The sequence below is a fragment of the Scaptodrosophila lebanonensis genome, unplaced genomic scaffold (assembly GCF_003285725.1).
Source record: "Scaptodrosophila lebanonensis strain 11010-0011.00,11010-0021.00 unplaced genomic scaffold, SlebRS2 tig00000001-arrow-pilon, whole genome shotgun sequence".
Lineage (NCBI taxonomy): Eukaryota > Metazoa > Arthropoda > Insecta > Diptera > Drosophilidae > Scaptodrosophila > Scaptodrosophila lebanonensis.
Genome location: NW_022060529.1, coordinates 29,038,044 through 29,061,706, shown reverse-complemented (window position 1 = coordinate 29,061,706; position 23,663 = coordinate 29,038,044). Strand labels below are relative to the sequence as shown.

Sequence of the window (23,663 nt, the reverse complement as noted above, 5' to 3'; positions counted from 1 at the left end):
TATATGCACATATAAGTGTATATACTTGTATTCAATTGTACAATTCAACACTTATCCATATGTGTTTTTTTGAATATGAATGTTATGAGTATAAGTGCGTGTTTCTGCTTTTGTAAATCGCAAGAATACATTCACGGAAAAGAATTCTTTAGAATACATTTGTAGCGTTGTTAGCTGACGCAACCGTTGACCACAAACGGTAAATCGCTTGTACATATGCGATCAGCTGAGATGCTAAAGATGGGCATGTGTCGGCTTCTCCGACCCGTCACAGCACGATCACGTAATTGGCTGTAAAAATAAACGAAACCGTGAGCACGGTGAATGGATACACAAATTTGTCATTGTAAATCGAATAATTAGGACAATGTCTATATTGAATTTATGCTTATACACATGTCTATTTGGTAGTCCAATTTTAAGGACCGATATACAAGTATGTAGATAATATTAGGTTAGGTTAGGTTAAGTTAGATGCGGCAGCCAGGGTGAAGTAGCCTGACACTTAGGCCCTGAAGGTTGGCCCATTGTGATACTGCGTGGGCTGATCCGCTTCCCAATGAATTCCTGGATGAATTTGAAAATGTCCCTCGGTTTCACTTCTGATAGTGCCGATAAATCAGAGAGAATACTTGTATCTAGAAAAAGCTGTCTTGTCCTTAATGCTGCTGGGCAGTCGCAGAAGAGCCGGGTTACTGTTTCCTCCTCTTCTTCGTGCGAGTGGGCAACGTTAGACGCGTGATGTTGAATCTGAATCGATGGTCCACATTTGATCTGCTACAGACTTAAAGTGATTCCGAACTGATAGTCTGCAGCTGGCCATTGGTCGACACTCCCCTTGTCCGGAAGGAGAGAGACAGTGGTAATATGTCTTGCCAGCTCGTCTGCTATGCAATTTCCCTCAATGTCCCTATGGCCTGGAAACCAAATGAGGTAAACAGAGAACTGTGCTGCCATCTCGTGAAGAGATTTGCGACAGTTCTGCACTGACATCGAGTTCGATGTGATGGAGTTTAGGGATTTTATTGCCACTTGGCTATCCGGGTATATGCAGAGTTCTCTGGTGTCTGCTGCTGGGATTGGCAGTGTAAGAAGAGCTTCTTTTGAATGCTAGATGGTCACGTCGTCTGCGTAGGCTACAGCTCGGCATCCCCCTATTCCCTCCAAGGATCGTAGCAGTGTATTGACTGCCACGTTCCAAAGAAAGGGTGAGAGAACGCCCCCTTTGGTGTTTCGCAACTCACGTTTCTGGATACAGTGGTCGACCCCAGCGTAGCCTTGATAGACCGCTTGGTAAGTAGCTGTCTTATCAATTCATTGATGGAGTTGTCTATTCCCAGATCCGTAAGCGAGTTCGTGATAGCAATTGGGGACACGTTACTAACAGCGTCTTCTATGTCTAAGAAGGCAGTTAGGGTGAAGCTTTAGCTAATAAGAGATTTCTCTATATTCTCGAACGTTTTTAAGAGAAAAGACGAGAGACTAATAGGTCTGAAGTCTTTCGGGTTGGTATGCTTGGCTTTACCCGCTTTGGGTACTAAGACCCCCTTCGATCTGAGCCACTTTTCTGGTATTCATCCTGTTTGGATTATGTGCCGGAATGATGTTATCTGGCCCCGCTGATTTGTATGGCTTGAAGCTTTCTATTGCCCAGCTGATATTATTCATAGATAATACGTCAGAGAGCGTGTGAGATGGACCAGCACTTGCTGCGCTGCTGGATGGTCCAGCGCTTGTGGAGCTGGGAAAATGGGTTCCTAGAATCCGACCAAGTGACTCTCACTTGAAGTCGTCCATGACTTGTCTGGCTTCTGGAGGTAACCAAGCGTTGATGGTGTTTTCGAGTGAACCCTTCGAAGCCTTGCGGCGTCAGAGCAGAAGTTCTGCCAAGACGAGCGTTTTGCCTGTCTGAGTATTTTCTTGTACTCTGACTGACTTTGTTTGTACGCCCACCATTGTAGCTCCCCTCTTTGGGATCTGGCTGCATTAAAAAGTTTCCGTTTTCGTAAAATATAATTTTTTTTTTTCAGATATAGCTAACATTAACATTGTTATTTTTTGGATATTCTATTCTATTCTATTCTATTCTATTCTATTCTATTGAGTCAACACGAACACGCACGAAATTGGAATATGAAACACGGCACTCGTGTCCACGCAGTGTAGCGATGTGCCACGAACAATAAAAAGCACCGACTTTGCCCATCTCTGTTTGTGTCTGTGAGTGTGTCACTATGTAAGTGTGTTTATGTGATGTCCTGCATATGGTTGCTGCATATGGCAAGTAAAAACATATTTCTATATTTCGAAAATCGTTGAATGCCAATTTGTAGATATAGTTATGTTGATTACGGATACCAAATTTGAAATGGATGGGACAACATTAATAACACAAGCTTTCCATTTGAAAAATAGTAAAGAAATATTAATATTAAAACCCCAATAGTTTAAGCTCCAAGACAAATTTCAAAAAACTGAGTAAGCAGTTTTTTTGTAGATCGCAAAAACCACTTTGAATTTGATCGGTGAAAAACTAAAGATATTTCAAACAAACTTTGGAGCTCGTTTCCCCCTTTTGGAGCTCAAATAATTCAGTCTTCATGAAAATATTTAAAAAACCAAGTATGCAACTTTCTTTGTATTCTTTTATTGATTTTAAAAAACAAAAATCCCTTCTTAGTGCGCACCTACACTATGATAGGATACTTGAGCCCAAATTTCAGCTTCCTAGCTTTTACCGTTTAGGCTGTGGGCTGTTGACGCGGTTTCCTTTTGTGTCCGAACATTTTTTTTACAGGAAAACTCCCATATTTCAGGCACCATCAAAAACCCAAGTATGCAGTTTTTCTTGGAATTTTTCTGGGAGTATACAAACTAAGTTTAAAGTTAATCAGATGTAAATTGTCGATTTTTCATACAAACTTTGGAGCTCGATTTCCCCCCTTTCAAAAATCCCTTCTTATCGCCAGCCTACACTATGAAAGGATACTTGAGTCCAAATTTCAGCTTCCTAGCTTTTACCGTTTGGGCTGTGCGTTGATCACAAATCAGTCAGTCAGTCAGTCAGGACAAACTGTATTATATATATATAGATGTGCATACACACATACATATAATCATATATGTATTTTTATTTATTTAATTACCAGGTAAAATCTGAAAACGAGAAGCGAAGCTACTGCTCGCAAAACAGCAAAAGAACAAATACATGTATGTATATACATATGTGCACGCACACATTCTAAGAGCATAAGCGGCACAGATCGACCGTCTCTATTGACTGCGTCTCTGCAAATGAAATGAAATTCGCTCACAGAGAGCACGAACGCGACAGCTCCCAGTCGGGTTAGCCGAAGTGCGACAGCTCCCATTCGGCAAATATCCGAAGAGCTATGGGAGCTGTCGCTCACAATTTTGATGGGACGTTTTCGTTGTATGAAATGAAGCATCTATATGTTGTATGGTTAGTGACAATACTAACACTAATACATTTACATTCAGTAGGCAACAGTTTTGTACTAGTTATAACGATAATGAAAAAAAAAAAAAAAAATTAATTTAAATTTACGTATAAATAAAATAATAATAACAAGATAGAAAAAAATTAAAAAAAAAAATATTTGAAAAAATTCAATTATTTAGAAAAATTTTAATTAATTTATTAAATTTATTAAGAAAATTTATTTAATACATACATAGCAGACATGTTTATGTACGGTTTTACATTTACATCACGTGTCCAAGCGTGTTTATATACGTAGCACAAAGTTGATCCAAAGCGGCAACAACAAGAACAGCTGCGGGCAGCGCTGCAAGCAGAGCATTGGCAGCGATTTTACTTATGGCTATAACTTTCTTCAGAATTGACCTATCATGATGAAACTTGGCATACGGACACGTAAGCACTAACTGGACGTAACTACTTAAACTGATTTCAAAATTCCAAGAATTACGGAAGTTATACACAAAAACATGAATTGCGGGGGAGTGGGGGGTGTATCAGAATAAAAAAATAAACTTGACCTGTCTAGGGCTTAGGGGAACCTGGATACCAAGTTTGGTAATTCTAGCTCTTGTACCTTCTGAGATCCTTGCGCTCATACAGACGGGCGGACAGACGGACATGGCTATATCGACTCAGCTTGTCACCCTGATCAAGAATATACATACATATATACTTTGTGGGGTCTGCCACGCCTCCTTCTCCCTGTTACATACATTCGCACAAAACTAGTATAGTCTTTCACCCTTTGGGTACAGGCTATAAAAATAGGTTAAGTAGGCTAATCAAATCCGTTTTCATGTTATTATCTAGGGAAATTTAATTTTTGTGAATAGTGCATTAATTTATAAGAATCTTTCTTGTCGCACTAGGAACTAATAATAAATAAATAAATAACAGGATTCCCAACTCAATATTAAGCCCTAATAAACATGTAGAACAAGTATAATTAAGATTAGTTTAAATTTGGTGTGATTGTAAAATTTACTGTTACAAATTAAGCTAAACTTCAGAGTGAATTAGTGCCGAAAGAACTAAAGGGGAACAAACTGAAGTGCCGCATAAAACAAAGAAACTAAGGAAATTAGTTTTTCTCAATTAAGGAAAAAAGTATATTCACAAAACGAACCATCATTTATAAGTCGTTTCTTTTGAATATTATTCGTATAAGTGGTGGAATTTAATATAGAAATTCAGCAGTCGATTTTATGCAGCTATGGATGGAACCCACAACTAAATTATCGGTGCCATGGTATCTATAACGATAAATACAGGTTGAAAATTATATTGGGCACTGCTGAATCTTATTCTGATTTTTATAATCCAATACTAATAACAAAATCTAATACAGTTTTAGTGTTCGTTTCTTTGTTGCAAACAGTCACAGTATTTGTAACAAAACATTCGCCTTACTTTAGAATTTTTTGGTGCATGTGAATTGATTTCAGTACATGTTTTCATTAACAGAGGAAAAAAATGCTTACACTTCATTTTTATAGCATGTACCCAAAGGTTAAAAGGCTATACTAGTTTTGTGCGAATGTATATAAATTTAGAGAAATGAAAAATGGTTCGTATCACTTAGAATGTACCATGCTGAAAAAAATGGTGGTATACATAAAAGCTTTAAAAATTTCCACTAATTAAAATTTTGATTAAATAATGCACGATGCATTTAAAAAATAACATATGCATATGATCAATGAAAAAACTTCAACAAATCCAACTCAGATCTATTTTAAAGCGAAATAGTGCGTCATAATAATGAACGTGTGGTCGACTTTATATGGCAAAAAATTTTCTACGGGGGCAACGGCCCCCCCCCCTGCCCTTCCTGCCAGCGCCCTTGGTCACGTCATTACAGAATCAGGGTTTATTAACTTTAAAGTTTAAATTATAAAATATTGTACATTGTAACCTACGAATATGTCGACAGTCCATATTTGTTGACAAAAAAAAAAAAAACAAATAAATAAATAAATGGAAACAGAGGTCCAAACTTCATTTCAATACTGCGAAAACTGATCTGAAATTCTAAAGGTTGCGTAGATTCTAAAATTCTAAAATACAAAACCAAAATGCTGATTTCCCACTCAGTTGTGTCAGCAATAGAGTAGGAAAGCGGGAAAGCGTTCTCGGTCCTCTATTATATGTACTGTAAATATTAGATATTCGAAAGGATTCCCGATTAACAGTAACCACACGTGTCGATGACATTGCAATTCCAGAGCTTTGGCTAACTGCTTGGCTGTTGTGAAGGAGTGGCTGCCCCACTGGAGTGATTGTCTGATCATGATTGGACTCCACTAGTTGCACAGCTACTTTGGGAAATTCTGTTCCGAACCTACTCGACTTTATATGGCAACATTTTTTGTGGGGCGCGACTAAGTGCTACGACCGATATTCTATTTTAAATTTGAAGTTTTAAAATATGTACATCGCAAAAAACAATTTTAATTAAATCAAGTATATCCGTTTATTAACGAACAATTATAGACCCAAATACTTTTGATCGAATGATTGATGTACCGATAAAAAAAAATCGAAAGCCAACAATGTACAATTTATCGAGCTGTTTTTACATCTCTGATGCATATTATTCTTGCGAATAAAGAACGAATTCTTATGGAGTTATTTGTTGTGGACAAAGTAGTGTGCAATAAAATTGTAAATAAAGAATAAAGACACAGCTTCAAAAACAAGCTCATCATGTCTTCCAGAAGCGAATTAAAGAAGTTGTCAGAGGAGAGCTTGTTGCAACCTCCAGAAAAAGTATTCGATATTATGTACAAGCTCGGAGAGGGAAGTTATGGCTCTGTATACAAGGCGCTGCACAAGGAAAGTAAACGAAAATTTTGTGTACATACATACATAAGTTTGTATGTAAACAACGCAAGAAATTTGCGAATTCGGTGTAAGAGCTCAATGCCAAATGATCAGAATAGGCCAAAACTTCTGTGCTTTACGGAAATGTGAACACGGCTGTTAGTTTCCTAAAAATTGAATTAAAATTATAACAAGTAATATTTTACCTAGGGACGTTAGAAATTCACGAAATAATGTTTCAAACTATTGTAATACTAACAGGAAAGCAGCTCGATAGTGGCCATCAAGTTAGTACCGGTGGAGTCTGATCTTCACGAGATCATCAAGGAAATTTCAATTATGCAACAATGTGACAGTCCTTATGTCGTGCGATACTATGGCTCATATTTTAAACAGGTAGTAATAAAACCGTAGCCATAATTAATTATTTGCCGGCTTTTTAAAACTTTTAATTTAATTAAAGTATGATTTGTGGATATGCATGGAGTACTGCGGCGCGGGAAGTGTTTCGGATATAATGCGTTTGCGTAAAAAAACGTTGACAGAGGATGAGATAGCAACTATAATGTCGGATACTCTCAGAGGTCTGGTATATCTGCACCTGCGTCGCAAAATACATCGCGACATTAAGGCTGCTAACATACTGCTCAATACCGAGGGATATGCGAAGCTTGCGGACTTCGGCGTGGCCGGGCAGCTTACGGATACGATGGCAAAGCGTAATACAGTGATAGGCACGCCATTCTGGATGGCTCCAGAAGTGATAGAGGAAATTGGTTATGACTGCGTAGCGGATGTGTGGTCATTGGGCATTACAGCTCTTGAAATGGCGGAGGGCAAGCCACCATATGGTGATATACATCCCATGCGCGCCATATTTATGATACCGCAGAAGCCACCTCCCTCGTTCCGTGAACCAGATCGTTGGAGCGCAGAGTTTATAGACTTTGTGAGTAAATGTTTGGTGAAAGATCCAGATGAGCGCGCGACAGCAACAGATTTGCTGGAACATGAATTCATTCGAAATGCTAAACATCGCAGCATACTAAAAACAATGCTTGAAGAAACGTGCGAAATACGCGAGCAGCAACGTGCTAACCGTGCAGCGGGCTTAGTAAGTGGGATGGTTATGAGTCAAGCCAAAAGTCTTGCTAATCAAGGCATTATACTGCAAGAAGAGGGCGAGTTCAATGCGGAGACTGTTAAAACCTTTATCGATGATCCCGGCACCTTGGTCCCGGAGAAGATTGCTGACTATCAGCAACCATCCGTTTTCGATGCCACTATGATAGCACATGCAGAGAATGCTGTGGATGAGGGTACGCTTGGTCCGGGTGGTATACGCGGTATAGCGGCAGATATCACAACTACCAATGCAGCAGCTCACGAGGCGGCAGGTGTCGATAGCGGCACCATGGTGGAATTAGAATCAAACCTGGGTACGTATGTATATTATCGAACTATCGTTTGACGACATCTTTGATCTATTACAGGAACAATGGTTATTAATTCGGACTCAGACGATTCTACGACTGCCAAATGTAATGACAACAACAAGCCACGATATCGACCTCAGTTTTTAGATCATTTTGAGCGTAAAAATGCATCCGAGGTGCGTGCGGATGTAAGTGAGAAGGTCACGGAATACTCTCCAGCGGCGGCCGAGCAGCAGTTGCACATGGCCAGCAGTACTAATGATGGGAGCAACTGGGAGCATAAAATGGAAATGCAGTTTCAACAAATTTCAGCTATTAATCAGTATGGTCTCCAACAGCACCAACAACATTTGCAGCAACAACAACAGCAACATTTAATAATGGCCTACCCGTTAATGGGCGAGCAGCTGATTGCATTGAACAATCAGCAGAATTTACTGCGTAACCAACAACAGCAGCCGCCACCTGCATACCACAATCAACATATGCATACACAATCGCATACCTATGTCGAAGGGGAGTTCGAATTTTTGAAATTTCTCACATTCGACGATCTTAATCAAAGGCTCAATAACATCGACTCCGAGATGGAAAAGGAGATTGAGGAACTAAACAAAAAATACAATGCAAAGCGGCAGCCAATTGTTGATGCAATGAATGCGAAGCGCAAGCGTCAACAGAATATAAATAACAATTTAATTAAAATATAAAAAGTATACATATATTCAAAAATTAAGATCAGCGAACAAGAGTGGGACTTGAACCTAAAAGCTTTATTGAAATGCCATATGCAAACGCAGTGGTATGAAAAGTTAAAATAATTCTGAAAAAGACGTTTCTTTTGCTCCTTGTGTCCTTTTACAGTGGATGTTGGGATTATATGTATGTTTGATTATTTTCTACTAGTTAAAAATGGTAACTCGAATAGGAACGAATGTATAAAAGAATCATGGAAGAACAAATCGATTTTGCATTGCATTGGAATGCTTTTGGATACAAATATGATAAAAAAAACCCAAACACCAAACATATGCGTGTATCTGTATACAAAGTTATATACACATATGTAATAGCGATTGCACATCAATTACACACACACATTAATTAGGGTATATAATAAGGAAAATAAACATTGGTATTGCCACGTGACTGTATTAAAAATATAAGCAATTGTCCAAAACAAATATATTTTAATATGATTAAAAAAGATAAATGTGTAAAGATGTTCGACCCACTCTCTCATTCCCCTATGTCTATTAGTTGAGTCGAGTGTTCAAGATCGTGCAGTTGCGACCGCAAGTCATCTGGCAAATTATGCTCACTCAAGGCACTAGGATCTTCGCCATCAACGACAATTTCCTCAGGGTCGGGGGCGCGTGGCAGGAACTCTGAACCAGCATAAATGCGTCCAAAAATATCGCGGGCATTGGCAATCGCAGCATCGTAGTCCAGCTCATAACTGGGGGCATCGGTGCAGAATATGGGTGAAGTATTTGAATGCGAAAAAGTCGACGATGTTATAGTAAAAAATGAGCTAAAAAGTATTTCGGGTTCATTGTTTTGAAAAATTTGGGCAGTAAACGGTGATAAATCGTCAGCTGGATCGTTACTTGCAGCCGGCGTAGTCAAGTGAAAAATATCTGTAAACGAGATACATATGTACAAGTATATACGAAAATTTCATTTATGTTTTTACATTGCATTGCCACTTACACAGTCCTTCAGGGCATGTGCCCGAATAGTGGGACAATTGTATAAAAATTGCATCCCGATCTCCGCTATCCGTCAGCAACCGCATCATGTTGACACCGCCGCCACCTTTGTTAAGTTCCTCACCGCCCAGGGGATGAGCGGTAATATATACGGCACGTGAGATATTATACCGCAGCTCGCCAAAGTTCGAAGCTATTTGTGAAGGTACTTGTCCAAAGGCACAGACCAAATTCTTGGCACGCAACGTTTTCCCAGCGCTGCTCAATAGTACTTCGTTCGTATCTGCATCGAGGCTTACGTTATCTACGGCGCGCTTTAGGCAGTAAATACCGCCATAGACAGCGCATAGCCGACAAAAACACTGCGGCAACTCGCCACAGCCGTACATTGGAAACAGAAAGGGTGTGTTGCCGTAACGTCCTAGGCTGCGCAAAAAACGCTGCGTACGTTCCATACCCTCTTCGAAACTGGTGTTAACATTGCTTAAAGCTATAGATTGCATGATACATGAAGCTATCTTCTCTGTGACGCGCTGCGACTGTAGGTAGTCCTGGAACGTCTTGCCTCGAAAGGCAAGGGTGTCATCATTGCACTTTTTTATGTTATAGACTTGACAGCCATTGAGGAATTTCATCAACAGACGTTTCTCGACTATGCTTAACGCCTTCGTGTTGAAGACGTCGCTGCGTGAGCAAGGAACTGGCACGATTTCTTCATTGTACCGCATGCACACATGGTCTAAAGCACGAAATTCGGCGTAACGGCAAATGTTAGACTTGATAAGCAATTGAACTAGCTGACCGGCGGCATAAAGAATACGCGGACATAGATCAATGCTGAACCGACGCGACTTGGCCAGCAATGCTTCCCGTGTCCACGGATGATGGCTGGGTGATATCGGTTCAGTGGATGTGCTTCGGTCATGCCAACGGTACGTAGCATTACGCAGCGAAGCTTCAGGTCTCTGTTCCAGCAGGTTGATTAATGCGTCCAAGTTAAATGAACTCCAAACGTCGCCATAATACTCATTGGCGTCAATATGAAGTACATTCTTACCAATACGGCTGGCCGCAGCAGCGATGCAGGACTCGACAAAGCCTGCAAATTGAAGTTAGCACACACCAAAGATATATAACCCACTGGAGCGTTTGTTTACCTGTTCCTATTACAATCAGGTCATAATCCTCTGGCAGCTCGTCCGACATTGTGTATTTTAATGCAAAATATGTCTTTATATCATTTGTGGTGTTTGGAAGTTTCAGCTAGTGCTGGACAAAAAATCGATGTAACATCGATACATCGATGTTTTGTAATTTATTTCAAACATCGATTTTTTTGCCTATGTTCGATGGCTTTTACTACCTTTTTAAAGGAAACGAACCGGGGGGAAAAAAATATATGTACTTATTTAGGTGTTAGCAGGGCTAATGGCAAAGGTAGTTATACAGAGGTGCCACAGAAAACTCCGCTGGTTTCGGCTACAGTTGTTTTTAAAAACAATACGTCGGTGCCCCAGAACTTATTTTTTTTGAAGTTCCCCTCAAAGCCAGCTGTCAGCAACAGCTGACTGTCAACACTCACATTTGACGGACTAATTCTGCAAAAATCCTGTAACGCACTAAGCTGTCAGCAACATCTGACTGTCGACGGGAGCATTTGACTGACTAATTATGTTTAAACTCTGTAACGTACTATGTTAAATAGAAAACAAATATGCCATTTGCATTAATATTAGAACGCGAAACGCCAATTAATTGTTGAAAAAATACAACACAAATGTTTAAGAAGCACTGCTGATCCCACAAAAGAATGTTGTTTAATAAAAACAAGTAAAAAAGCTAAAGTCGGGTGTCCCGACTTTGAAATACTCTGTACATATGTTTACAATAATTATAAAAAATAAAAAAATTAAGAAAATTAAAAAGAAATGGTGTATAATTTCACATTTACATAGCAATTGCGTCTGTGTGAGTGTATGAATGCCTATGCGCATCTATTCGTGTCTGTGTAAACATGTTAGCAGTCAACCAAACAGCAACATCAACAACAGCCGCGGGCAGCGCTGCAGCAGCAAATATATTTATGGCTATAACTTCTTGATAAATTGATACGGGAGTTAGAGAAAAGCGCGGGAAAATCAAAAAAAAAAAAAAAAAAACAAACTCGTATAGAATACACACATAAGGCATCTTTGTGCAAAATTTGGTGTCTCTATATCTTATAGTCTCCGAGATCCAGGTGTTCATACGGACAGACGGACAGACAGACCCCTGTCAGTCTAGATCGACTCGTCTCGTCATGCTGATCAAGAATATATATACTTTGTGGGGTCTGCCACGCCTCCTTCTGCCTGTTACATTTTTCAGCTCCCGCAAACCTAATATTCTTCTGTACATTTCATGTACAGAGTATAATTAAATTTATTTTACATTTTTTATAACAACATGTTGAATTTTGTGCAATTACGGGGTGTACTTCCATAAATTGGACGAAAATTGCGTCGTGTTGTGGCGATCTATGTTTTGCAAAAATTAGCTTTTAAATTGAATTCAGAAATTGCAAAAATGTACTTACATTTTGTTTCCCTAGTCCGTATTGTATATTCAAATGGCAGTTTATGACCATTCATATGTTCGTTAACAAACAGGCTTGCCCAAACGGCGACACACAATTTTCGCCAAGTTTGTTTAATTAATATACAGTTATGTGGTACTTATAATTAAATAAAACAAGAAAGGAATGCTAAAGTCGAGCAGGCTCAACTCTTAAATACCCTGTACCACCCCGCAAAAAAGTAATTAAATTAATTAATAAATTAAATTAAATAACTAAATTAATTTAATAATTTAACTACATATTAACTAATTAAATATAAAATATTCCATGCATGCATACATACATTTACATTTACATCAGAATCGTGCCTTATGCGTGTTTGTGTACTTGTACATATGTATGTATGTGTGCATTGGGCCTGGTTATATGGCTATAACTTTCTTTCCGATCATTCTATCATAATGAAACTTGGTATACGGATATATAATTACTAACCTAATGTGACTACCAAATTTTAGTTCAAAATTTTAAGAATTACGGGAGTTATAGAAAATCGGTAATAGGGGGGGAGTGGGGAGGTGGATCAGAAAAAATGAACAAACTCGTCCTTTCTCGGTCTCAAGAGAATCTGTATACCAAGTTTGGTTATTCTAGCTCTTATACTTTCGGAGATCCTTGCGTTCATACAGACAGACAGACAGACGGACAGACGGACATGGCTATATCGACTCGGCTTGTCATGCTGATCAAGAATATATATACTTTGTGGGGTCTACCAAGCCTCCTTCTGTGTGTTCCATGTGCACTCGCACAAAACTAATATACCCTTGTACCCTTTGGGTACAGGGTATAATAAGCTGTTGTTGTTGTTGCTGCTTTGGTTCAACTTTGTGCTGCATACATACACGCATGTAAACAACCAGCCATGCTTCTTATGTAAATTGATGCTGTTGAAACTGTACATGAAGATGTCTCCACTATCGTATATATGTATTGAATAATTTGTATTTAATTTAATTAATATAATTTTTTTAAATTAATTTAATTTTTTTAATTTTTTTCCTTTTTGGTGGGAGGTACAGGGTATTTAAGAGTTGAGCTTTCTCGACTTACGCATTCCTTTCTTGTTGTAGCCGCTCTCATAAATGTATGTTAGTTTGTAATAACAGCTGTCAATAGGTTAGTCTCTTGCTCGCTGTTAACTTATGGTATACAACTCATGTTATGCACATGCATGGCTAGTAACGAAACACTCTAAATTTGAAATTGACCTGTGCGGTTGACCTTTTTTTGTTGTTCCAGCTTATTTTCGTGCGTCAGCTGTGCGTTTATTGTATATACATAAGTCCACAAGCGACTTATACAGGGGTGCCACAGAAATCTCTTCCGCCCAATTTTCGCCTCAAAACCAATTCTCGGTGGCACGCTTTTGGGAACTTTCTAATCTCGTTTGTTTTTCCAGAAGTTTTGAGTAAATTGCGAAATAAAACCTATAGTTTTTCTGAACATATTCTGAAAATATTTTGCATATCCTATTATTAAATTAGGAAATTACTAAATGTATACTTAAACAAGTAAAAAAGCTAAAGTCGGGTGTCCCGACTTTGAAATACTCTGTACATATGTTTACAATAATTATAGAAAAAAAAAAAAAAAAAAAAAAATTGGATCGATTTTACCTCTCTCGGTATTCGAACTCACGTAAAGGGTGTATAATTGCACATTTACATAGCAATTGCGTCTGTGTGAGTGTATGTATGCCTATGCGCATCAATACGTGTCTGTGTAAGCATTTTCGCAGTCAACCAAACAGCAACATCAACAACAGCCGCGGGCAGCGCTTGAGCAGCGCTGCAGCAGCAAATATATTTATGGCTATAACTTCTTGGTAAATCGGTCTATCATAGTGAAACTTGGCATACGGACACATAATTACTAACTGGGGGTATTTTAGTTCGAAATTCCAAGAATTACGGGAGTTAGAGAAAATCGCATTTGCATGGGAGAGGGGGGAGGGAGGGAAATTCCAAAATATACATTTTCTGCGTATTCACACAAGGCATCTTGGACTAAAATTTGGTGTTCCTAGGTCTTATAGTCTCCGAGATATAGGCGATTATACGAATGGAAAATCGGGAAAACCCCCATAGGGGGGAAGTGGGGGGGGAATCAAAAAAATAAAACAAACTCGTATAGAATACAGACATAACGCATCTTTGTGGAAAATTTGGTGTCTCTATCTCTTATAGTCTCTGAGATCCAGGTGTTCATACGGACGGACAGACGGACAGACAGACAGACAGGGCTAGATCGACTCGTCTTGTCACGCTGATCAATAATATATATACTTTGTGGGGTCTGCCACGCCTCCTTCTGCCTGTTACATTTTTCAGCTCCCGCAAACCTAATATACTCTTGTACATTTCATGTACAGAGTATAAACACCAGCATTCGGGCACAGCATCCAAAACAACCACATTAATATGCCAGAAGACCTAGAATTTATTTGCGTTAAGGCAACATCGCCTTCTCGAGCCCTATATATCTCTTGCTCCTATATTCCTCCTTCTTCTGATATTCAAATTTATATGCTCCATATTACTCGTATCAGAGAAGTTTGTTCCCGCCTGCGTGACCATACCAATCATTTCTTGGTCATTCTTTAATAGTTCTCCTCACCTTATTCATTCGTCACAGTATGACTTTTTGGATTGCCTTCTTGAACTCTCTTTAGTTCAAATTAATCCAATATACAATCACCTTCATAGATATCTCGATTTGGTGTTTGATAATGATATCACTAATGTTGTTGTTTCTAGACCTTCTCCTTTAACGCTGCCTGAAGATATTTATCATCCTACTCTAAAAATTTGTCTTCCCTTTTCTAGGTCTAGTGCATGGTCTTCTGAGTGTAACATGCGTCGCAAATGTTTTCGAAAATGTGATTTTGTTATGCTTAACCGTTTGATTTATAATGCTAATTGGTTTTTCTTGTATAGCTCTGTCGATATAGATGTTGCTTCAATATTTTTTTATGACACCATGTATTCTATCTTCGATGTCTGTGTTCCCAATCCCGTCGCATCATTTTCTTCTCTTAAGCCTCCATGGTTTACGCGTAGACTTTCTAACCTAAAAAACATAAAATCCAGATGTTTCAAAGGTTCAAGCAGTCGGGCTTAGGTGTTGACTTCTTTAGAGAATACAATATTTAGATATTGTATTGCAAAATCTAATTTTCTTCTTTTTTTCTAGTCGACGTACTCCTCTGAGTGTTTTAACAGTAATTCTTACCCCTTCCGCATTATGCCCTCAAATTCTATATTTGCTCCAATAATTACAGATTCTGTATTTTATCTAATATACAATCTGTAAAGGCCTGACAACAATCCTTGTTGTGTGCTCAAAGAGTGTAGTATTTCCCTCTGCAAACCGTTGCTTAGGTTTTTTAATCTGTCCCTTGAGAGCGGAAGCTTTTCTGCTTCTTGGAAAGAATCATTTATTAAACTTTCTGCCATTCCAAAATTATTTGATAAAATAATTACGTCCTCTTTACAGCATCATTGTAAGTCTGTAATCTCCTCTGCTCAGCATGGATTTTTTAAAAATCCGTCAACGTAGTATACCCAGGTCGAACATTTCTAAACCTGTTCTCGTAACTTCTGGTGAACCTCAAGGTAGTCATCTTGGCCTCCTATTATTCACTCTATTTATTAATGTCTATCCTGCTGCATTCCCGTATACTAATGTATGCCGATGATGTGAAGGTAATTTTTTCGTATAAGATCCTCTTAAGACGTTTTCAATGGTGGTGTTTGGTCAACTACCTGCACCTTAACTGTTCTAAATGCAAGTTTATGACTTTTCACCGGTCCAGACCATATCTAGGTATTTATGCGATTGACAATATACCCTTCCAACGTATATTTACAGTTGAAGATCTTGGAGTTCAGATGGTCCAGAGAATTTATCGATCACTACACCAAGCTACTTTACAGCTCTCTAGTACGGCTAGTGCTAGAATACTGCTCATGTGTTTGGTGTCCTCAGTATAAATTGCATCAGGTTCGCATTGAGTCGGTTCAGAAACAATTTCTTCTTTTTGCTCTTCGTGGACTGGGATCCTAATCTGCGATTACAATCCTACTCCAGCAGACTTTTCCTTATTAAGCTGCCTTCTTTAGCTCACCGTAGGATAGTTTTTGGTCTTCTGTTCCTTCTAGGCCAACAAGGAACTTTCTGCCTCTTCTACTTAACAGATGCACTTGTAGTGATTACGCCATGCACAATCCTTTTCGAGTATTATGCGCTAATTATAATACTTTTTATACCCTGTACCCAAAGGGTACAAGGGTATATTAGTTTTGTGCGAGTGCACATGGAACACACAGAAGGAGGCTTGGTAGACCCCACAAAGTATATATATTCTTGATCAGCATGACAAGCCGAGTCGATATAGCCATGTCCGTCTGTCCGTCTGTCTGTCTGTCTGTATGAACGCAAGGATCTCCGAAAGTATAAGAGCTAGAATAACCAAACTTAGGACACAGATTCTCCTGAGACCGAGAAAGGACGAGTTTGTTCATTTTTTCTGATCCACCCCCCCACTCCCCCCCTATTAACGATTTTCTATAACTCCCGTAATTCTTGGAATTTTGAACTAAAATTTGGTAGTCACATTAGGTAAGTTATTATAAACCCGAATACCAAGTCTCATTATGATAGAATGATCGGAAAGAAAGTTATAGCCATATAACCAGGCCCAATGCACACATACATACATATGTACAAGTACACAAACACGCATAGACACGATTCTGATGTAAATGTATCTATGCATGCATGGAATATTTTATATTTAATTTAGTTAATTAATTAAATTAATTTAGTTAATTAATTAAATTAAATTAATTAATTAATTTAATTACTTTTTTGTGGGGTGGTACAGGGTATTTAAGAGTTGAGCCTGCTCGACTTTAGCATTCCCTTCTTGTTACTTTTTAATCTCAAGTGAGCTCTTTCTCCCCTCACTAAAATCTTCTATTTCAGCTACCTCCAGCAGAATCACTGATTCTTCAACTTTAATTTTTAATTATATTTTATTATTTACGTATTTTAAATTTAATTTGTTTTCTTCTATCTTTTATTGCAATATTTTTTCATCTCCACTTCTTTTTGAAAGGTCTAATAACGTATCTGACTACTCTCTGCTGTGAATCGGGGCATTTTATACTCTGTACATGAAATGTACAAGAGTATATTAGGTTTGCGGGAGCTGAAAATGTAACAGGCAGAAGGAAGCTTGGCAGACCCCATAAAGTATATACATATTTTCTTGATCAGCATGACGAGACGAGTCGATCTAGCCCTGTCTGTCTGTCCGTATGAACACCTGGATCTCAGAGACTATAAGAGGTAGAGACACAAAACTTTGCGCAAAGATGCGTTATGTGTGTACGCTGTGCAAGTTTGTTCTATTTTTTTGATTTCCCCCCCACTTCCCCCCTATGGGCGTTTTCCCGATTTTCGCCTATATCTCGGAGACTATAAGACCTAGGGACACACCATTTTAGTCCCAGATGCCTTAAATAAATACGCAGAAAATGTGTATTTTGGAATTTTCCTGTCTCCCCCCTCTCCCCCACAAATCGTAACTCCTGTAATTCTTGGAATTTCGAATTTTCAAACTTGGCAAATACCTCCATTTAGTTATTATAAGTTCAAATGCCAAGTTTCATCATGATAGGCCGATATACATAATAGGAAGTTAAAGCCATACATGTACATAAGACCAAGAGTGCCTGCAGCTGTTGTTGTTGTTACTGCTTTGCTCAGGCACAGGAGACATACACAGACACACACAAACACACACACACACGCATAATTCTACACATATGTACAGAGTATTTCAAAGTCGGGATACACGACTTTAGCTTCTCTACTTGTTTTCTTTTACATCGACTGCATTGTTGATGAAATAAATAAATAGACCGATTTAACAAGAAGTTATAGCCATAAATATATTTGCTGCCCAAGCGCCGCCCGCAGATGTTGCTGATGCTTTGGTTGACTGCAAACATGCTCAAACAGACACGAATAGACGCGCATTCATACACTCACATAGAGGCAATTGCTTTGTATTTGTGCAATTATACACCCTTTATGTGAGTTCGAATACCGAGAGAGGTAAAATCTACCGAATTTTATTTTTATACTCTGTACATAAAATGTACAAGAGTATATTAGGTGTGCGGGAGCTGAAAATGTAACAGGCTGAAGCGCTGCCCAAGCGCTGCCCGCGGCTGTTGTCGATGTTGCTCTTTGGTTGACTGCTAACATGTTTACACAGACACGAATATACGAGCATATATGTATATACATACACTCACATAGACGCAATTGCTTTGTATATGTGCAATTATACACCCTTTACGTGAGTTCGAATACCAAAAGGGGTAAAATCGATCAAAAATTTTTTTTGTAATTCTCTTACTTTTTTAATTTCTATAATTATTCTAAACATATGTACAGAGTATTTCAAAGTCGTGACACCCTACTTTAGCTTTTTTACTTGTTTTAATTCACTTAATTTTTTAAATTTCTATAATTATTCTAACCATTCGAAGGAAGCATTTCCGACCCGATAAAGTATATACATATATTCTTGATCAGCATGACCAGAGAAATCGATCTAGACGTGTCCGTCCGTCTGTCTGGATGAAGGAGGATTTCAGAAACTATAAAAGCTAGAATAACCAAAGTTGGTATCCAGATTCTCCAAGGTCCTAGAAAGGACGAGTTTATTTTATTCCCCCCCTTCCCCCGCTACAGAATTTCGTCTATACATAGTTTAGTTTAAAATTTTATCCAATTCGGCCAACTCTAAGAAAAGTTATTAGCCAAACAAATTCTCTCCAGTACAACCCCCCCAAACTGCACCAACAGTTTCGCTCTTCTTCTTCCTCTTTTTGTTTCTGCTATGGGCGCATATAACTCAGTGATTTAATTAATAATAATAAATTAATATTTTACGAAAAAGTAATATCATGTACATATGTATATCGGATCTTGGAAATCGGACTACTATATACACATGTAGACAAGCATAAATTAAATATCGACATTCTCCTAATTATTCAATATACAAAGAAAAATTTGTGTATCCATACACCGTGCATACGGACTCGTGATGCCCATCGATACATGCCCATCTGTAGCACCTCTGCTGATCGCATATTTACAAGCGATTGGATGAACTGTACACTTAAATACATACACTTATATGTGAGTTATGTATGTACATGCTTATGAGGATAGCGGGAAAAAATAAAATGTACATATGTATGTATATTTTTGAATCAAAATGAAATATCCCGCGTTGTACTGCGTTGTATTTTTGTAACCTTTCATTAAAGAGTATATGTATGTACTTGTATGTATATAAGTACATATGTGTGTATGCTCATTTAAATGTTGTGCAATTGCATAAGTTGACCAAATAGAAATTACTTGCCTTGATTTATCCCTATACTATATACATACATAAATATACATACATATGTATGAATGCACATATAACCATACATAGTATTTATTGTACTTTACGGCCTAGTTCTCGAATCGTACCAAAGTAATTTGCTATTTGGGAAATGAACTCTTTAGAAACTTTAGAGAGTGTCGGAAGATAAATATCATATAGTAAATAAACGTATAATTGAAAGCACAAATACTGAGCCAGCAAAGACGGGCAAGACCTGCGAGTGATTATACAGCTATTCGACAAAATTTCAAAGTCAGATATGGTACGATTTAACCACGTCTCTGACAATGCAATTATGTCAAATTAAAACGAAAAGCTATCCCTAAATAAAGCAGTAAGTTTAGATGCAATACCTCTAACGTTTTGGTAATATAAACTAAGAGATTTAGGAAAAATTTCTAGTTTTTTGAACAATTGTTATTAGGCGGTATTGAAGAACTAACTAGCAGGGGCACCGGAATTGGAATAGTGCGTTCTGTTTGAACTCATGAACTATCATATGCGGTGGCCAAAATCTTGGGTCACAAATAGTTTCAAAAGCTTCAAACTTAACACTTAAAATAGGCAATTTCTCTTCCCAAAAAAATTACAATTTTGATTAAATAATGCATTTAAAAAAAAACTTATTCATATGATCAATGAAAAAACTTCAACAAATCTCAGCTCAGATCCATTTTAAGGCGAAATAGTGCGTCATAATAATGAACGTGTGGTCGACTTTATATGGCAAAGATTGTTGTAGAGGGGGGCAACAATTTTCGCGGGCTAATATTAATGCAAATAGCATATTTGTTTTCTCTTTAACACTACCAGGTATTTCCCGTTTTAGCCCGGCTCAATATAATGTTTCAAATTGTATTTATTTTCTGTGTGCATGACCTACCCATAGGTCTCCACCTTATTAATTACCAGTAGGTAAACACTTTCTGTTCTTGACAAAATATTATTCAGTAGTCCGTTACATTTTGGTTCTTGCCAAAATATTTCGTTTAACGTACACACACATGACCACTATAACTAATATTTTTATAGCCTGTACCCAAAGGGTGAAAGGCTATACTAGTTTTGTGCGCATGTATGTAACACACAGAAGGAGGCGTGGCAGACCCCACAAAGTATATATATTCTTGATCAGGATGAGAAGACGAGTCGATATAGCCATGTCCGTCTGTCCGTCTGTCCGTCTGACCGTCTGTCCGTCTGTCCGTCTGTCTGTATGAGCGCAAGGATCTCAGTAAGTACAAGAGCTAGGATAACCAAAATTGGTATCAAGGTTCCTATAAGCCCTAGGCAGAACGAGTTTGTTTATTTTTTCTGATACACCCCCCCACTCCCCCGCAATTCGTATTTTTTCTTATAACTTCCGTAATTCTCGGAATTTAAAAATCAATTTTGGTAGGTACATCCAGTTAGTACTAATGTGTCCGTGTGCCAAATTTCATCATGATAGGTCAATTCTGAAGAAAGTTATAGCCATAAGTAAAATCGCTGCTCATGCGCTGCCTGCAGCTCTGTCGGCAGCGCTGCCCGCAGCTGTTGTTGTTGTTGCTGCTTTTGTTCAACTTTGTGCTTCATACATACACGCATATAAACACGCATAGGTACGTGATGTAAATGTGTGCTGTTAAAACTGAACATAAACATGTATTCTAATTTAATTTAATTAATTAATTCATTCATCTTTTTTAATAATTTAATTTTTTTAAAATTTTTTTTTTTTTAATTTTTCCTTTTTGTGGAGAGTACAGGCTATTTTACTGTCGGGCTTGCTCGACTGTAGCGTTCTATCTTGTTTAAAGCTCGTTTTCCCCCCTTTGGAGCTCGAATTTTCCAAACGCCTTTCTTAGTGCGCACCTAAATAGTGATGGATACTATGAAAGGATACTTGAGTCCAAATTTCAGCTTTATTACCGTTTGGGCTGTCAGTCAGGACAAACTGTTTGATATATATAGTGATAACGCAACGTTTTAAGATAGAGTATGTGCAGAATAGGGGAATAATTATAAGTGTATATCCCAATTTATATAAATGTAAATTAACATATGTGTCTTTTCGTGCCTTATTGAGTTAATACGAATACGATAAAAAAATGTGAACGAAAGAATAAGAGCGTCCCAATGACTTGCAGTTGCCGTTGTTGATTTTCGTTTTAAAAACTTTAAAATGTTTTAAAACTACAGAAAACTATTTATTACAATTAAACAACTGTGTTCGATGGTCCACTGTATATGTTTTGTTTCTCTTTATTGTTTTAACCGTACGTAGAGAACCGTGTATGTGTAGTCCGTCAAGGACGTACGCAGGTTTTCAAGGGGGTCCAAAAAATTATAATTTTAATTAAATAATGCATGATGCGTTTAAATAATAAATAAATAATGCCAAATTTACTAAACAAAAATAAAAACAAGTAAAAAAGCTAAAGTCTGGGGTCCCGACTTTGAAATACTCTGTACATGTGCTTAGAATAATTAAAGAAATTAAAATTGCAATTGCGCCTATGTGAGTGTATGCATGTCTATGCGTGTCTATTCGTGTTTGTGGAAGCATGTTTGCAGTCAACCAAAGCATCAGCATCAACAACTGCTGCGGGCAGCGCTTGGGCAGCAAATATATTTATGGCTATAACTTCCTGCTAAAACGGTCTATCATGAAACGATGAAACTGCAAACTGGCAAAATTTGCAAAATTTGAGTTCGAAATTCCAAGAATTACGGGAGTTACAATTTGCTGGGGAGAGGGGGACGGGGGGAAATTCGAAAATACACATTTTCTGCGTATTCACATATGGCATCTGGGACTAAAATTTTGTGTCCCTAGGTCTTATAGTCTCCGAGATATTGGCGATTATACGAATGGAAAATCGGGAAAACCCCCATAAGGGGAAAGTGGTGGGTAAAATCAAAAAAATAAAACAAACTTGTGCAGTGTACACACGCATTTTTGTGCAAATTTGATGTCTCTACCTCTTATAGTCTCTGAGATCCAGGTGTTCATTCGGACAGACAGGGTTAGATCGACTCGTCTCATCATGCTAATCAAGAATATATATATATATATATATATATATATATATATATATATATATATATATATATATATATATATATATATATATATATATATATATATATATCTATATATATATATATATATATATATATATATATATATATATACTTTGTGGGGTCTGCCACGCCTCCTTCTGCCTGTTACATTTTCAGCTCCCGCAAACCTAATATACTCTTGTACATTTCAAGTTCAGAGTATAATTACTTTTGAAAATGTTAAATCGTTTTTAATTAAGTAACATTCACACATTAGTGTCTCAGTCAGTCATTCTGGACAAACTGTTTTATATATGTACATGCATATATAGAGATAGTAAGTTACAGAATTTAAACAGAATTAGTCAGTCAAATGCACTCGTCGTATTTATTGTGAGTTTTTTGGCACCCCTAATATATGTACATATTATAATTGGATCGTCGCGACGAGGGACTATTTATAGATTTCCCTACCGGCAAGCTTTGCTTGATTTGGTCGATATTTACATTGGATGTGCAACATATTTTTGATGCTGATTGTTCAGAAAAACTATAAGGTTTATATTCCAATAATTATTTTTATAAGGAAAAATGTCTTTGTTGGTGTTTTAAATCATACCTCCAGGTCAAACAAACGAGATTTGAAACCCAAAAGAGATGTCTGTGGCGCCGAGAATTGGTTTTGAGCCGAAATTGGGCGGATGAGATTTCTGTTAGGGTTGTAAAAAAACATCGATTTTTTTGACATCGTCGATATTTTGATAATGAGTACTCGATTTTTTCCGATGTTTTTTTGAACGCGATACGTCGACGATCATCGACATCTATTTATAAATGAAATTCAAAAGCAAACGGAATTTAGTGGAAGCAACAGTCTACATTAACCTTAAATTTGACATCATTAACAAAAAAGGATAAAATAATAAATGTAAATAATGCCAAAGTAAGTAAAAACTTGTATTAATTAAAAGACTTTGATTAATGTATCACTTAAATATTTGTGTTAATGTACGAGTGTATTCACCGGTATTTTACCCACTTGTGT

General features: G+C 37.6%; 2 protein-coding genes across 2 annotated transcripts; one reads left to right on the top strand and one right to left on the bottom strand.

The window, feature by feature from the left end:
- The first annotated feature begins 6,137 nt into the window (after window positions 1–6,137).
- LOC115630996 (serine/threonine-protein kinase hippo) lies at window positions 6,138–8,985 on the top strand. Its single transcript, XM_030527592.1, has 4 exons — window positions 6,138–6,340; window positions 6,590–6,724; window positions 6,792–7,767; window positions 7,822–8,985. Exons 1-4 carry the CDS (start codon window positions 6,212–6,214, stop codon window positions 8,472–8,474), a joined length of 1,893 nt encoding a protein of 630 aa, XP_030383452.1. The 5' UTR covers window positions 6,138–6,211; the 3' UTR covers window positions 8,475–8,985.
- On the bottom strand, window positions 8,897–10,739 carry LOC115631003 (rab proteins geranylgeranyltransferase component A). The gene is made up of 3 exons (XM_030527605.1): window positions 10,634–10,739; window positions 9,478–10,575; window positions 8,897–9,404 (listed from the first exon to the last, which is right to left on the bottom strand). The coding sequence occupies exons 1-3, from the start codon at window positions 10,680–10,682 to the stop codon at window positions 9,004–9,006; spliced, it is 1,548 nt and encodes a 515-aa protein (XP_030383465.1). The 5' UTR covers window positions 10,683–10,739; the 3' UTR covers window positions 8,897–9,003.
- Window positions 10,740–23,663: the final 12,924 nt, after the last annotated feature.